The sequence below is a fragment of the Caloenas nicobarica genome, chromosome 14, assembly GCF_036013445.1.
Source record: "Caloenas nicobarica isolate bCalNic1 chromosome 14, bCalNic1.hap1, whole genome shotgun sequence".
NCBI classification, from domain to species: Eukaryota; Metazoa; Chordata; class Aves; order Columbiformes; family Columbidae; genus Caloenas; species Caloenas nicobarica.
In genome coordinates, this window is record NC_088258.1 from 5699145 (window position 1) to 5715506 (window position 16362).

The following is a 16362-nucleotide window of genomic DNA, read 5'->3' on the forward strand; positions in this document are numbered from 1 at the left end:
TTGTACTCTGGCTTGTCTGCCTGCAGAGCTTCCCTCTCTCCACTGACTCCAGAAGGAGTCTACAGGGTATTAATTGGCTAAGTTGGTTGCCTGTATTTGGGTATTACGGTGATTCCCTCACCGTCAGTGTTGACAGGCATGTCGGGGTTACAAAGACACTGTGCCTGTTCCTGTACCAGGCACTAAAATATTGAGAAAGCTGCATCAGAAAGTTCCAGTTAGCCCACAATCACTGTAATGTATTAGTACAAGTTAAATCAGTTCTCTGCCTCAAGATATTTATGGTATAGCAGTTCCTTTCATTGGCTCTCATAAATTTATTCCCTCCTGTATCCTACCAGCTTTTCCCATTAAATCCAGACCCGCGATGGCAGAATTCAAACCTGCGCCCGCTTGCCCTGGCGTTGCAGCAGGCCTTGGCGCAGGAGCTGGCTCGCATCCGCCAAGGGAACACACAGGTGACGGGGATCACAGCACGGCTTCTCCAAGCAGTAGCTGCGCTGATGAACTCTCCGCACAGCGGAACGTTGGTGATGGCAATGCATCGTAACCACTTCATCTCCTGCCCGCTGATGCGCCAGTTGTACCAGTATCAGGTGAGAGGTGTAAAACGGGAATCTTTGTAGCATTTAACAAAGAGAGATGAGGAGGAAACAAAGTCTGCAGCGCATGTGCTCTGCTGTGTGCAGACCCTCTACCTGTGTAATACTGGAAATAGAGCCTGGGCAGCATGACAGAGAGGGACACAGACATTGGGATGCAGGCTGGCCACATGAACCTGGCACTGCAGAGAATCTGAGCTTATGTGCAGGGTTAGGTGGACCTTACCTAGTCTGGTAACTGTGCAGCACTGTGGATTTGTGACTGTGGCTCTTTGTTGGGATTGGGATCTCTAGTCTCTGCTGTTTTGTAGCATGGACATGTCCTGCAATCCAGGACATTTGCAGACAACTTGAGAGCTGAAGTCTGTAATTCTTTAAAGAAATCTTCAGAGCAGGCTGAGATTTATCCAATGAAATATCTCATTCTTTTAATCATGATGAAAGAAGGCACAAAGTTACCCTTAGTTACGCCAGGAGAGGTATTGTTTGCATGACTGAGTCTTCTGCCTTGCATTTGTACACTAGAAGCTGCTGCTGCTGCTTCAGTGAGCTATGGTCCAAGAGAGTAGGTGTGCTCCAGGTATTCTTGGCAGTATGTGCCACTGTCTGCATCTTTCCTGCTATGTTTATCGTATTCTTAATGGTATATAAGCAACTCTCTTTTGTTATTTGCCCCAGCGCTGCATGCTGCAAGACACCACCTTCTCCTCGCTCTTCTTCAAAGTCCTCATGCAGATGCTGCAGTGGCTGGAGAACCCTGCAGTGGAAGATGGTCCTTTACGTGCTCAGCTGAAGGCCTTTGCTGTGCAGTACTCCTCGAGGCACAGGATCAGTGACGGTATTGGCATTGCGCAGCTTACGAGACTCAGAGCGGACTAAGTGGGACAAGAAAGGAACAGAAACAAAATGGAGCAGAAAGTGCGGTGGGCTGGTTTTACAGAGGTGTGCTTAGGAGTAGCAAAGAGGTCTTGTACCATGCTATATAAACTCCATGAGGATGCAGAGAAGTGATTCAGCTCTGGGGGTTTGCTGTAGACACCTGGTAGCATCTCATCAAGCACAGCAGATCTTTCGGGGAAAGCTTCCAATTGCTCAGGCCAAGAATTCTGAGTTAGCTGTGGTCCTGAAAGCTGAGTACAAGGTCACATCATGACTTGTAGAGTTGTTTATCATCTGCCATCTGTTGGGAAGTGGAGTCTATAACCAAGAGCTTAGGTATGGAAATGAGTTTGCGGCTATAGAGTTTTCTCTTAGCCACATCCCTGTAACATGCAGAAGAGCTGCGAAGGGGTTTGGTGGGAGTAAAATGGCAGTAGAGTTAAGTGTGTTTGTGTGTTTGAGTAGTTGTGCCCTGGAGCCACTTGGGGCATCTGTAGAAGGGAAGCCTGATGTGGGGACTGTCTTGGCCTTGTGATGCCAGTGCTGTGATTTCTTTGCAGTTCGTGGTGGCTTCTTGCACCTCACAGAAGCTCTGAATTTCCGTCGTGACCCTGACTTGATCAGCTCCACAGTACGTGCCATCATCGCAACCGTGAAATTGGGAGAGAAGTGTAATGTGGAGCCAGAGCTCATCAACAAAGGTATGGCCATCCCTCTGCTCTCCTGCACTTTTGCAGCATCAGGTTGAACTTCCAGCCCTGAACTGTGCAGGCTGTGGGAAGCTTCCTTCTGCCTGGATCAGAAAATGTGAACTGATCTAAACTTGGTCCTATCTTGTATCACGCCTTCCCCCGCACTGGTACGTGGGTTTATAAACTATGATTTGGGGTTGGGATTAAGTCTCTCAGCAAACTATTGGCTTCCACTAACAAAATGAGAAATAGAAGCCTACTATCTCAGATAAAAATGGCTTCACTCTTCCTTACTGAGCCAGGCTCTCGGGAGTGCTGGCCTGATTGCCTTCATGATGCTCTTATAAGGTTCCATAGCTTTCACCATATCCTGAAGTTAATGAGTGATGTCTTTCTTCCCCTGCTAGTCCTCCAAGGTCTAATTGAAACTCACTCTCCGTACTTGGAGGAGCTCCTGACTGTCCTCTTCTCAGCTACTGTCGAGACCACTGCCAGGTTTCCTGCCATGAAACCGATTGCTGTGGTGAGCTCCTTGTTGCTCCAGGATAAAGAAGAAACACCAGTGAAGAAGGAGCTGGACAGTTGCAGGTGAGCTTAGGCAATGATGGGAATTCACTGGGAGGTCTGAGTTTGTGACATTTCCACTGACACTAGCTTGTTTTTCTCCTCAGTAATGAAGCGGCTTGGCTGGGGCCTTCCTCTGGCCTTCTTAATGACTGGCTGGAGATGCTGGACCCAGAGGTGATCAGCAGCTGCCCTGACTTGCAGCAGAAGCTACTGTTCTCCTGGAACAAAGTAAGAGTTGTTGAGTAGAGGGACCATCAGGCTGAAAACACCTTTCTGGGCTACAGACCTGCACCTGGAAACAGGGCAAGGCGTAGTTTTATGTTTTACCGTGTGTACCTATAGCAATTCTAAATCAGTTCTGGCTGACTAGGAGGGAGATTCTGGTGCATCCTCCTCAGCACAAGGCTTATGTTTCATCTCATCTTTGTATTTCCTCAGCTCTGTTCTTTTCAGGACTTCAAAGTGCATTACAGACACAACACAGTCCCATAACAGCCCAGCCAGCTGTGTTTTCATTGGTATTTTTGCACACAGATAAATAGATTGCCCAGAAGTACTGTGCCAAAGCTAAGACGAAAACTGGATTTCACGGCTGATGCCACGTTCTGTTAGAAAGTACTGCAATTCACATCCTAAATCCACATGTTGTCATGGGTGCTGTCTGTCTGCCTGGATTGTCATCCTTCTCTGCCATACACAAGATCTTCTATATCCACCTTACAGCAAGGACTCGTGTATTACATCTCTTCCTTGTTTGGTCCTTTCAGGCAGGGTCCCAGGTGCCGTCCTTCCGCCCATATCTCTTGGCTCTTCTCACTCACCAGTCCAGCTGGAACACGCTGCACCAGTGCATCAGGCTCCTGCTTGGCAGAAGCCGGGAGCAAAGGTGAGTCTTGTTTTTAGGGCCTAGCAAAGAGTTTTGAGTTGGCCAACTCATTGTGTCTGAGAGAACAAACAGAAGCTGAGAACAAGAGCTGCCACGTTCCATGGTGTGTCTGCCAGGAGATGTAACCCAGCCAAAAACAGGCTTTGTGAGAAGGATGCTGATTTCAGTCATGCTGATTTGTATACCTTGATATAAATATTACCTGCTGTTTGATGGAAGCAGCACATAAAGATTTGGCTGCGTTTGAACAGGAAGTGCTAATCGCTGGGTAATCCATCTAGCATTGTCCTTGTTAATAATCTTTATGAACATGGGGTTTGAAAGATGGCTTGGATAGCAAACTGGCAGCAGTGTCTGTACCTGGGCAGGCTCTGCTGGATCTTTTGCTTGTACTAAATGCCATTACCAGTCTTTCTCTAACCCGCTTCCTGGCATCAGGCTTCCAGTTCTGATCTCTGGAGCAGCCCTGGCTCTCAGCTTCTATACATCACTCTCAAATACTGAAGCGCCACTGTAGTAGTATCTTGCTTAAACTCATTATACTTATGGACCAGGAAATGCTAACATCTAATAGGTGTAACTCAGGACATGACTAAATTAGCAATACTTCTAAAGCTGGCAGTATTTCAGCCTTCTTATTATTTTATTATTGATCTATTGCTCACTAACAATTCATTAATCTCTGCAATCCAGGATAACAGCCAGGATGTTCTGTACACTGGGCCAGTACGATCACTGGTCTGATTGTACCAATTATTTGTGTTGACGACAAACTTCTGGTCTTGTGGTGCAAGATTCCACGTAGCTGCCACACTCCTGCTGAATGCCACTTGTTCAGCTCTGTACCCTGTGCCATGCTTATTGCAACAAATATTTAGTCATAATCTGGGAACAGAACCAAACCCCTTCTTGGGACTTAATGGATCCTATTTTTATATTTGCAGATGTTTCTTCACAGTACTTGTGATGTTTAGAGACACTACCATGTGTTTGTGTGCTGCCTGAGGGCTGCGTTGACTCTAATTGCGAATCTGTCTTCTTTCGTCTTCTGGCAGGTTTGACCCAACTGCATCCTTGGATTTCTTGTGGGCCTGTATTCACATTCCTCGGATCTGGCAGGGAAGGGACCAAAGAACTCCTCAGGTAGTGGTTCAGTTCTTCCAAGATTCCTCTCTGGTTGGAGTGAGAGGCGATGCTTTCACACTGCCTGATTTTTCCCGTGGCCCAAGAGGTGGCTGGAGTGACACAGGTGCAACATGCCAAGTTTGCTGCGGGTACCTCAGCTGGTTACTTAGCAGCTCTGCTATGTTATGTATTACAGTGGCAATTTTGAGTTCAAAAATCTGACATGAATGCACAGAAGTTTTCCCACTTGGCATTTCCCCTGCAGCAGTTGCCACAATATTTGATAAACGTCTAGGCACAAGGCTAGAGTGGTGAGCAAGGTAGAACCCAGTGTGGGATAATTCCCATTTCACCAATAAAAGGGGTTTACGTCTCTTCCTTGAATTATGGTTTCTGTCCCATCACACATTCTGAGTTGGAAGTAAATGAGTTCAGAAGCAGAAGAGGGGTGAAGAGATTTCATTTGGGGCTGTGGTGCATGCTTTCAGAACTCTAGATCTGGGACTACTCTTAAGTCTAGTCCTAAGAAATGCTCTGTTCCAGTTGGGGAAAGTGTGACTAGAAGGAACTAAGGATCTAGGGATTCAGGTTGGATTCATTTTGAGTGTTCTCTTGCGTTACAGAAGCGCCGTGAGGAATTTGTGCTCCACCTAAAGGCATCAGAATTGATCAGCATGGTGGAGCTGATCCTGGCTGAAGCAGAAACCAGATACCAGAACACGGAAGAGGCCTCGTGCACACTCATCCAGTCTCGACTGCCTTTGTTGCTCAGTTGTTCTCATGGGGACCTTGAGAGCATCAAAAAAGTAACAGAGTATCTGACCAGCTGTATCCAGCAGTGGGGAAGCAGGTGGGGTTGAAAATGGGGAGCACTATCTACTTTAACTGTAGTTACTTGTCATTTCAAGTGGTACTTGGACCAGGAAGGGGACTTTAAAGGGGGCATTTCAAGGCCCTTTTGCTTTTAGGTCTTCAGGACAAAATGCTTGCCATGTGTGGGGTTTTTTTGATTGTTGCTTGTTTGTTTAAGTCACTGGTTATTTTAAATTACCTGTTCCTAATGTGGGATTTCTTGTCTACTCATCCTTTGAATCACTGGTTATACCACATTCTGCTTGCAATCATTATGATTTTGTTTTAAAGCTGAATGGAGACTAGATTGTTTCCTAACAACTGTGTTAGCAGTGTGAGAAGAACAGGAAGATGGTGCATTTGTGGCAGTGAAACAAACTGACCTAATCCTAACCTCACTTGTGGTGGTGTTAGAAAAGATACTGAGTAATCTCCACCGCTGTTGCATTGTAGAGCCTCCCAGCACAGCCTGTGCCAGGGGTCTGGGGAGGGCAGGTGTGTAGAGAACAGGCTGGTTAGTCTGAGCAGTTGTGTTTCTGGCTGCTCTTCCAGTTAGAATGGGGATGACCATGAGTACCACATGTAGGAACTCTTCACTAGAGATGTAAGCTGAGCTTTCTTCTCCTGTGCCCCTTTGTAACTGCAGTTTTCCAACTCCAAATGGCCTAGTGATGGACCCCTGTAGACTGTGAATGATTTGAGTAGTTCAAAAGAAGCAAAGCCTGAAAAAACACTGATTCAGATTAGTGGTAGCTGCTCTTTTACATGGTCTGTTACTGATCTGATGGGTCTGAGATATTTGCTGGTTGAACTAATGCAGTAACCAGTGCCTGACCTCTCCCTTTGTCCTTCAGCTCTGTGGGAAAATGCTGCCAGGACCTTCTGCTTCAGATGTACCTGCAGCTACCTGAGCTCCTTGTGCCTTTGCCTGAGATGCTTCTCACCAGTGAAGGAGCCAGAGACAGCAGCACTTGCAAGGTAAAGTTAGCGGCATAGGAAAGCCACTCTCTAGTTGTGTGCCCAGGGCGGATGCGGCCTTCGTGCCCAGTCTAAAAGGAGAGGAATGGCAAAAGCTTCCTGGGTCACTTTGGTTTCTTTACCTTGCTCTTCTATTGTTGCTTCCCTGTCTGCACTCTCAGGAGCAGAGTGTTCAGGTGTAGTTTATTTTGCAGTGTCCTCCTGTAAAATAGTATAATCTCTACAAGCTTCTGTGTGCCAAAAGCTTCTGTAAAGCACAAGTGTGCAGGCGTCTGATCCTCCTTTGATGTCTGTAGGGACTGTGGACTTCAGATCTTGTGCCAGCTGGAACGTTGCTTCTGCTTGCAGATTCTACCTGAAAATAATTCCTATTAACCCCGTCTGTAGCTGGAAAGGCATTGGGAAACACTGCTGAAGAGCCAGGGGCTTGATTGTGCTTTAAACTTCTTAACTGTGTTCTCATTACTTTTCTTCTAGCTGGATGCCCTGGTTCACAGATTCATTAACCTCCTCGCAGACACCAGTGACTCCAAGTCATCAGAAAGCCGTGTGTGGGACGCCAACATGGCCTGCAGGAAGCTGGCTGTGGCTCATCCCATCCTGCTTCTTAGGTACCACTCTGGCCTTTCACCCTCTGTTTGGCTGGCGTTCATGGAAAAGCATCTGCCCTTCTCCTAGAAAGGGAACAAACTTCAGCGATCATGATGATTGTGACAGAATCCACATTCATGTACAAAACTAAAGAAAAAAGGCAGCTAAGTCATATCTCTTATAATGAGGCAACACCTCTTTTGGCTCCACGCCTGTCTGGAAACAGTCCTCTTGGAGACCAGAGAAGAGAATATGGGTGGGAATTGGCAGCTGCTGATTCTATGGATACAGGGGTCAAATCCAGAACCCTGGGAGAGGAGAAGGGATGCTTCCTTCCAGGAACTGAGGTGTAACTGTTTCTTGGAAGCGGCTAGATCTGGATTTTCTTCTCTTTGGCATTTCAGGCACTTGCCAATGATTGCGGCACTGCTGCACGGCCGTGTTCACCTCAATTTCCAGGAGTTCAGGCAGCAGAACCACTTGACCTTCTTCATCCACATCCTGGGGATCCTGGAGCTGCTCCAGCCGCAAGTCTTCCAGAATGAGCACCAGGCGGCACTATGGGACTGTCTCCTGTCCTTCATCCGTCTGCTGCTGGTAGGAAAGTCCCTGCTCTCCATCAGTGTGTGGGCTGCCAGCAGACAGAGGGAGAAACGCATGTAATGCAGGGCCAGCCCAGCTCTCCACCATTTGAAGGGAAAAACTTCATGTAACCGAGAACAAGAAAGTATCAAGCACCTTGGAGAGCTTAAAGAGAAGGCAGGAGATCAAAAAGCTACTCCCTGATACCCAGAGGTGCAGGATGGGGCAGCACATCACTGCTTTTTTTGTTAACTCTCATCTTTCTCGATCCTTTCTCAGAACTACAGAAAATCCTCACGGCACCTGGCCGCCTTCATCAGCAAGTTTGTCCAGTTTATCCACAAGTACATCACATGCAATGCCCAGGCAGCTGTCTCCTTCTTGCAGAAGCACTCAGATCCACTCCAGTAAGCGTCCTGTTACCCCATGGTTAGCTCATGGAGAGCTTGCGCAGTCAGGCTGCCATGAGCTAATTAGACCCAAGACAGCACGAGGATGTGACAAAATAGTAATTAATGTGGCACTTTTTCACCCTTAGCTGCTTTAAATCTCTATTGAGATGAGCAGCATATCCCTTTTTATAGGTGAAAACTGAGCCCAAGGAAGTGAGATGATGATTTTAACTCACATAATGGTCTAAATCTCCTATTGAGGCATTATAGTGCCCTGCTGTCACTTCCAGAGGCCAGCGGGAGGGGTTTGTCCCTGAGCGGTGGCTGCAGGGTCCCACTTGCAGATATAGGGAAAAACGTATTTGAGTTCCAGTTAAGATGAAAGGAAAAATCTTGTTTCTGTTTCTGAGAAACTGTTTGTTTTAGTGTATATACATTTGTGCTGTCGCTTGTCGTTGTGCTCTTATTGAAAGCTAAACATGCCGTCTCTTCCCCAGTGACCTTTCGTCAGACAACAGTGACCTTGCGATGCTGAAGTCCCTCCTGGCTGGGCTGAGCCTGCCTAGTAAGACTGGCATCTTGGACAGGGGCTCTGATGAAGAGAAGGATGGTGAGTCTGAGTGGGGTAAGAGTTATCCCAGCTGGTGAACCTGCAGTATGTTTTGGAGCACAGATGCTTTTATGGGCTGTACGCTGTGCTCGTTCTTCTCCTAGCAGCCCAACAAAAGGGTATTTAGAGTTGAGAGTAGCACTTGTGTACTCAGCAATTTGGAACCAGTATCTGGGATGAGTTAATTTGTTTTCCGGTCAGTGATATCACTGCTGGAGCAGAAGAGCAGCTCTTAAGAAGAGCGAGTCTCGTGGATTCTGTCATCCTCAGCCGCACTTCAGGACTGACCTGTCAAGAGACCCTAAGGGTACATCCTCTTCTCCACTGTTTTCTTTACAACTTGCATGGGGAAGTTACTCAGTATTAAAACAGCTCAGGAAAGTTCCTTCTCTTTGCATCAGCTGAGGGGTACCAGAAGTTGTAGTGAGGCTAGAGACAATGTGAGAGCCAGGAATTGTATTGAAAGTTTTCTGGTCAGCTCATGGTACACCACTGTACTGGCAGGGAACATTGGACCTTTCTCCCTGTTAAAACCACATAGACTGTCAGGAGTGACCTGTGCTTTCTCTATCTCCCAGATGAAGCAGCAGCTGGCTCTCTCCCCCTTGTCAGCGTGTCTCTCTTCACTCCTCTCACACCAGCTGAAATGGCCCCGTATATGAAGAGGCTCTCTAGAGGCCAAACAGTTGAGGGTAAGTGAGGACCTGCAGAGCTGTACAAATGCACAGGGCAAATGCAGACAGATGCCAACACTGTTACTTATCTGACAGCTACAGGGTAGTTTCCTGTTTCAGTCTTGTGTTTGGAAGCCTCCAGCAGTTAGGATGTGGTTTTGTTTTGGATGAATTTGTCTATAACCTTCTGTGATTCTGTGACAGAGGCTTCCTATGATGCTGTTATCATTTAGCTCAGTAGTGCTGCAAACGCCTCTGCTTTGGGGCGCTTCAAGGATCTTGTAAGTGCTCCGGGAGACAGTATGAGTAATTCAGGGAGCACTGCAGTTCTCATCAAGCCAGGTCTGGAGTGCTGATAGGAATGTCATTTTTTTTTTTTTTAATGATATAAAAAACCAAACTGATGAGAAGCAGGATTTCATCAGAAATCTCCAAGTGGCTTTCATGGAAGAAAAACATGTTAACCTGGCATATGGGAACAACATACTTCCTCTCCAAAGGTCTTCTGATATCACAGGTGTCCTGTGTTTAGACTAAAGTTGTGGTATTGGGGTGACAGGTTTCCTTCCACACTAGAAATAGGGGGAAGAATTGCCTGGATGCTATTTTTAAGGTGGCTTTCTGTGAAGATCTTTCAGATATAGAAGGTGATGTTCTGGAATTGAAACCTCACACCCCACTCCCTCCCCTGCCTATGGCATGACAGTGCTGGTGACCTCTGCCTGGGCAGGTTGGGATGTGCCGATCTGGCATGTGACCTACCTGTTCTCATCCTTTTTGAAAAATGCCTTTGTTACTCTAGCTCTGTGTGGGGGTGGAAAAACTTGACTGCTTGGAAGATGGGATTTATAGGGAAAAATATCCTTTGCTGGATCAGTGAATTTTAGCCACCCCTTTCAACTTGTGTCTTCCACCAGACATCTTGGAGGTACTCACAGACATTGATGAGATGTCCAGACGGAGGCCAGAAATTCTCTCCTTTTTTGCTGTGAGTATTAATGTCTCAAACTGCCACTGGAAGGAAAAAATTCTTTTCACCAGTGTTGCACAGCCAGCTTAAGTACTACCCATCCTCTGCTTTTTGAGTGGTTGTTGCAGCATCTCCGGAGACATTTATCTTCAGTTAGTCTCTCTGACAGCAGTATCTACTTCCCTATCATCTTCTCTTCATTGCATACTGGATCATCATCCACTTCTCTCTGTGTCAGAGGAAGAATTAACCCTCTACCCTCTTCCCAGTGTTGGGGCAAGGAGAGAGCAGAATAGCTCTGAAACCAGTGGAGCCTAGGGAAAACTCAGCTGTCCCATGTGGAATAAGGTTACAGAAGGGTGCTTTAAAGTATTCAAAACAAGAATAATCCTTCTTACAGACAGGGATTTCCTGGCTCAGCCAGTACCTACGAGATGTGTGTTGGGCTGGATTGGTGCTGAGGGGCAGTAATACAAGTCTGAGGAGTTTGTGCTCCCTGGTTGGCCCTCTGATCCTAATCCATGCATCTTCTGTCAGACAAACCTACAGAAGCTGATGAGTTCATCAGAGGAGTCCTGCCGAAATCTGGCCTTCAGCCTGGCTTTGCGCTCCATCCAGAACAACCCCAGGTGAGGACTGCTGGAACGTAGGCTGTCCCGAGTCACTGATGGGTGCTGGCTGCCCGTCTCGCATATGTGTTGATGGTGATCTGGACGCTACTGACACTGTCGCGTTTTACTCCCAGCATTGCTGCAGATTTCCTTCCCACCTTCATGTACTGCCTTGGCAGCCGAGACTTTGAGGTGGTGCAGACAGCGCTGAGGAACCTGCCTGAATACACCCTCCTTTGCCAAGGTACGTTGGTATTTGCCACCTCTGGCGCATGTTTGGTCTCGCAAAGGTCAGAGCTGGGCTCTTGGCTCAGCTGTCTTTCCTTTTCACAGAGCATGCAGCGGTGTTACTGCACAGAGCCTTCCTGGTGGGGATGTACGGCCAGATTGACACCAGCTCTCAGATTTCAGAGGCTTTGAAGGTTCTGCACATGGAGGCCATGATATGAGCGTGTGCTTCTGGGAGCTTCACTTCCAGAAGAATTAATTTGACTGGACCTATTGGCTGCATTGAAGCCCTGGAAGAAGATGGTGTATTTCATCCCGTGTGCTGGCGGATCGAAGAGGTGATGTAGCAGGCCAGACTTCGCTGGAAAAGGAGAGTGTTCTGACTGAAGATCAGAAAGGGGCAAGGATCGATCTGTCTAGCTCAGACGCCGTTATTGTGGGAGAAAAATCTCCTGAACATTGTGCCAAACAGGGACCACTTCCTTTGTGGGATCTTGGGGCACTGGCTGTCAGTTTGTTGTTTGTTTGGAGTTTTTTCTTTGTCTCTCCAAGAAGGCTGCTGGGAGAGCAGAAAGGAGCATTGACCCTTGTGCTTGGGTCTCTGCACTCTGTGTTGGAGGGAACATGCAGATCTGTGCAGGGGGAGACACCACTTTGTTTTCTGGAGGTGGGTGGGATTTCTGGTTTTTAATTCTCTTTGTTTCCATTGTGCCGTTCTCTGCTCTGTGCTGCCTTGGGTGTAGCTTGACATCCCTCTCTCCCTGTTCCTTGGCCTCTTGTTACTCTAGACAAAACGTTCTTGGAAGACCTGTCTCCATGGCCAAATGGTCACCAAGCTGTTGTGGCCTTTTACAGGATGTGCAGGCAATGGAGGAGATTTAGAAGGGTCAGTGGAGTGTAACAGATGAGTTTGGTCAGCACCAGGACAACTTTCAAGAGGTTCCTTAGGAAACTTTTCTTTAAAAAAAATACGAAGCAAACTGCTTGGTACGTCTGCAAAGATCTCAGCAGCTGGCCACTGTCAGTGGAGTGTTCGAACAAGCAGCTGGGTTTCCTCTTTGGGATCTGCGAGTTCCTCCCTCTTCTGACCGCTGCTCTTTGGTCTTGTCTGCTGATCGGGGTGATGGCTTATTTGCCAACTGTCATTTGAGGACAAAAAAGGAGGCATCTTCCTTCCCTCTGCTCCAGAGAAATAACTGTTACATATGCCCCTTCTCCAGTCTCACTTAATTCTAGTCACCAGTTCGCTTTTACGTCATTTGTCTCTATTCCTCTGGCATTCTACTTGTAGTACTCTAAAGACAACGATCCTGGAGGAATTTTATAGATAGTTGTAAATAAGTCTCTATCTCCTTGCTGGTGGCAGGGACGGTTGTGACCTCATGGGTGGCCGGGTGGACAAAGATTATCCATTCTGGCAAACGAGGAGTGCTAGAGCTGAGCGCTTTTGCTAATGTGTCAAAATGCGAATGAATGTCTGGCTGGCTTTGGAGAGGGAGGGGAAAAGGGAGTGATCTGAATCTCCCATCAGCTGTAAGTAGCCTTGCCCTTAAATAAAGAGATTAGAGCCATCACTTAAGGGTGCAACATGCGCTTTTCCTCGGCAGCATCTGCTTTGTATCCAGAGCCAGCAATTAGCTACATATAAATTCTGTGGAGGAACAGCTGACAAAGATCAAGTCAGGGAAATGGTTTTCCTGAGGGGCTCAGTGACAGCAGGATTAATGCTGGTCTAAGGGGTTCCCAGTGAGATTACTGACTCCTCTTACCTTAGTCCCTTCTCAGACATCATTAAGGTAACTGCTCAGTGTGTCAGAGCAGGGACGTGTTTCTTTTGGTGCTGCTGTGGGCTGAGAGCAACTGGGAACTTGTGGGACTGGCTGGGAAAGGGCTTTGCACAGGACTTTGAATCAAGGAGTGAGGAGTATGTCTCATGACTGTTACCATGCAAAGGCAGCGAGTCAAAACAACATAGCGGTGCTTTGGTGAAGATCCTCCCTGCAGGTGGGTCTTTCCAGAAATCCTGCATCAGGGCTGCAGCTAGAAACATTTACGGGCAAAAAAAATTGTGTGCTCTGCCCCAGATTCTACTCTGATGTTTGCTGTGAGCAGACCAGCTCCAGGAGGCCTCGTTTGGAGGCACAGGGGGTGCTTGGATGTTGGCAGAACTACTTAATGACCTCAGACCAGGACAGCCAGGCTTGGCAGGGCAGTGTGAAGAGGTGTCTGAGAAGGTGGAAGGAGTACCTCTTTATCAGCAGCAGCATCTTTTGGGAGATAAGGAAACAAATTCAAAGGGAGGGGATGTGGGTGGAAGTTACTGGGCCTTCCCATAGATCTCCCAGTACAAAAACCACAATCTGTGATTTGTTGATCTCTTTCCTTTTTGCTGCATTGGAGGTTCCTACGACACATTTGCTCTGCTGTCACCCTCTGCTCGGACCCAGTGGAGCTGAGCAGGTTGCCCTGGCTTGAAGCATGTCACCGAAACCAGATCAGGGCTGAGAAGGGGGCTGTCACGGGGCGCCTGGCTGTGCAGAGACAGCTCGGGGCGGGAGCCCGTCCCTCCTGTCTGCAAAGGCAGCGTGACAGCTCTAAAACAGCAGCAGCGTTACTGATGCCCTGACACCCGCCCGCCTTCTAATCCGGGCTCTGTAGCTTTCATCTCTGCCTGGCTGAGCACCTTCTCTCCTCCCATCGCTGCTGAGCTGACAGCGTTCTCCTTCATGGGTCTCCTGGGCTCCTCCTGAGGCCTGGGGCTATCTCCTTTGTCTTCAAGGAGAGCTGGTGTCTTGCTCAGAAGAGGAGTGGTGAGGAGGTTTGCAGGGTCATTCCTGGCCAAGGCTGTGGTGCCCCATGCGTCACCCAGTGGAAATCCCTTCTCTCATCTGTGTTCCAGACAACACATCCCAATGTGATGCAAACTCACTGCTTGGACTCTTCTCTATCGCCATCTGCTGTAATCAAGAGCTTCCTCGGAGAGCCAAGGGCTACCAGGGCTGGTGTCTGAGAGAGTCCACGCACTCAACACTGGCTCATGGGGAGGCTTTTGGTCTCCTTGGGTAGGCTGGGAATTGCATCCCAGATCCAGGGAGACCATGATGGAGAAGGGAAAACTGCCTGCCGGCTGCGCCCAGCTCAGGGCAGGGCTGGCGCAGCCCCCATCCATCAGCTGGCACCAGGCAGGGGAGCAGAGGGAGCCCAGGAGGAGCTGGGTCATGCTGGAGCAGCCCAGGGGCTGCAGGGCCCCTCTGCGAAGCACCGGCTGGCAAGGACAGGGCAGGAATAACCAAATCCAGGTGGGAATAGGCCCAGCCTGCCTGGGTGGAGGCAGTGGCATGGTGCAGGCAGGCTGCAGCGGTCGAGACCAGGCTTGGGAGGAGGGGATGTGGCACCTCCTCACCCATGTTGTGGTGGCATTTGCGTCAGGTCCTCTCAAAGCCCAGCTGCTTCCCCACAGAGGTGACCAAGTCCCACCTCCGTACCCTGCAAGCATCAAGGATCACAAATGCCCTGCAAACACCAGGCACCTCTTGTGATGGTTTCCTACTGCAAATTATTTCTGCTACAAAGATCAAATGTTTTTATGACCCATGATCAAAACATGTTTTTATAACACAGATTGTGGCAGCCTCGGGAGGGAGATGGACACTTGTCCGGCATGCACATGATGGACCTTCTCTGCCGTGGCTGTGCACAAGTGGGCATCTCTAACCTGGCCCATACCACGTTCCACCAGGCCCGGTGTGGCTGGGAATGTGACCCCCACATGTACCAGTGCCCCCAGGCAGGGATGTGGCTGTTTGACCCAGCTCCAGGCAGGGTTGTGCATCCTGGGAATGGTGAGGGCTGTCCTGGAGCACCACATGAGTTTGGCCGTGAGCAGGACATGACTAACTGGGGAGGTGCCTGCGTGCTCCTGACTCAGCAGCAGCTGCCTCGGGGCACGCTTGATGTTGGGGAGCTGGAAAAGTCCCAGCACCTGAGCTCAGAGGCAAATCTGCCCGACCCACTATGTCAACAGCGGAAACGCAGGGAGAGGTACACAGGTAACAGCCAAGAAACGGGATTTCATGGTTAAAGGCATCAGCGTTTTGCCAGCCACTAAAAAAGAGGAAAGGTAGAGAAAGAGGAGCAAGCCTTTGCAAGGAGGAGCATGCAAGAAATCTCACGTGAAAAAGGGAGAGGAAACCTCCATCTCCATTACTTATTGTCTTTGTGTAAATGTGGGATGTGGAATCTATTCCTGGGACTGTTCACTGGGCCCCGCCATCCTCTTCCTCCAGCCAACCTCACCAGTGACCTCAGTCAGTGACAAACACAATCCCGGCCCTGCCTGCCCTCAATTAACTTTCTTCTGGCTGTAGCACAGTTCAGGACATGGTGATTGATGCTGAACTCAAGGAGTCGTTTGCTAAAACTAAAAACGGTACGACTTTTGTTAGCTTTAGGCACATTAAAGCCAGCCTCACACCAGCTAAGTAGCTTGGCTTCTATAGAGACAGCATTTCATAGAATCATAGAATGTCCTGAGTTGGAAGGAACCCACAAGGATCATGGAGTCCAACTCCAATTTACCTAAGGTGGACTGATTTTTACATCTCCGTATTGCCTCTCCATGTGTTTAGATAATATAGAGCTTGCACTTTCCCTCTCTTTTAAATTCAAGAGACCTTTATTACAATATATCTTCCTGTCCCCTGTAGCTGGTGGTGTCTTGCCTTTGGCGTTACCATGTTTGCACAGACAGCAACTCTAACACAAGAAGATAGTGGGCAAAAGAATGTCAAGACCCCCAGCAACAATTAAAAAATTCATTCAGCTACAATAGGCTAGTCATTGCTGGGTAATTATTAAGCTTTAAAATTGCTAATTGTCTTATTAGCACTAAAACAATTATGCAAATAATGGAAAACATACCATAAGAGTAATAAAACTAACTCACTTTCTCTCTTTTTTTTTTTTCAAACCAATAATGAGATTTAAAATCTAAAATGATGCTTATGGTTTTGCTCTCCAGGGTTTTTGGGAACTCTTTGGAGAGGAGCGAGACCTCTAAGGGCGCTCAGCACAGGGTGAGTAGGACACCTTGAACCACATTTACCAGGAGTTGTCTCGCAGGG

The 16362-nt window shown here is 48.1% G+C and overlaps 2 protein-coding genes across 3 annotated transcripts in view; both read left to right on the forward strand.

Annotated features, from left to right (window-relative positions):
- INTS1 (integrator complex subunit 1) overlaps positions 1-13456 on the forward strand; it is a 30728-nt gene extending 17272 nt beyond the window's left edge. For both annotated transcript variants that reach the window (XM_065644635.1, XM_065644636.1), the window contains exons 30-47: positions 342-596; positions 1281-1440; positions 2042-2182; positions 2581-2761; positions 2845-2968; positions 3508-3626; positions 4682-4769; positions 5375-5601; positions 6458-6581; positions 7059-7192; positions 7577-7769; positions 8034-8161; positions 8644-8756; positions 9335-9448; positions 10348-10418; positions 10938-11029; positions 11146-11255; positions 11345-13456. In XM_065644635.1, coding sequence (XP_065500707.1) covers positions 342-596; positions 1281-1440; positions 2042-2182; positions 2581-2761; positions 2845-2968; positions 3508-3626; positions 4682-4769; positions 5375-5601; positions 6458-6581; positions 7059-7192; positions 7577-7769; positions 8034-8161; positions 8644-8756; positions 9335-9448; positions 10348-10418; positions 10938-11029; positions 11146-11255; positions 11345-11460 — 2490 coding nt within the window. In that variant the 3' untranslated portion in view covers positions 11461-13456. The remainder of the gene's footprint in view (positions 1-341; positions 597-1280; positions 1441-2041; positions 2183-2580; positions 2762-2844; positions 2969-3507; positions 3627-4681; positions 4770-5374; positions 5602-6457; positions 6582-7058; positions 7193-7576; positions 7770-8033; positions 8162-8643; positions 8757-9334; positions 9449-10347; positions 10419-10937; positions 11030-11145; positions 11256-11344) is intronic.
- Positions 13457-16252: 2796 nt separating this feature from the next.
- Positions 16253-16362, forward strand: part of MICALL2 (MICAL like 2) — a 29644-nt gene continuing 29534 nt past the window's right edge. The window contains exon 1 of the mRNA XM_065644804.1: positions 16253-16314. The gene's annotated coding sequence lies outside the window, so the exon portion shown is untranslated. The remainder of the gene's footprint in view (positions 16315-16362) is intronic.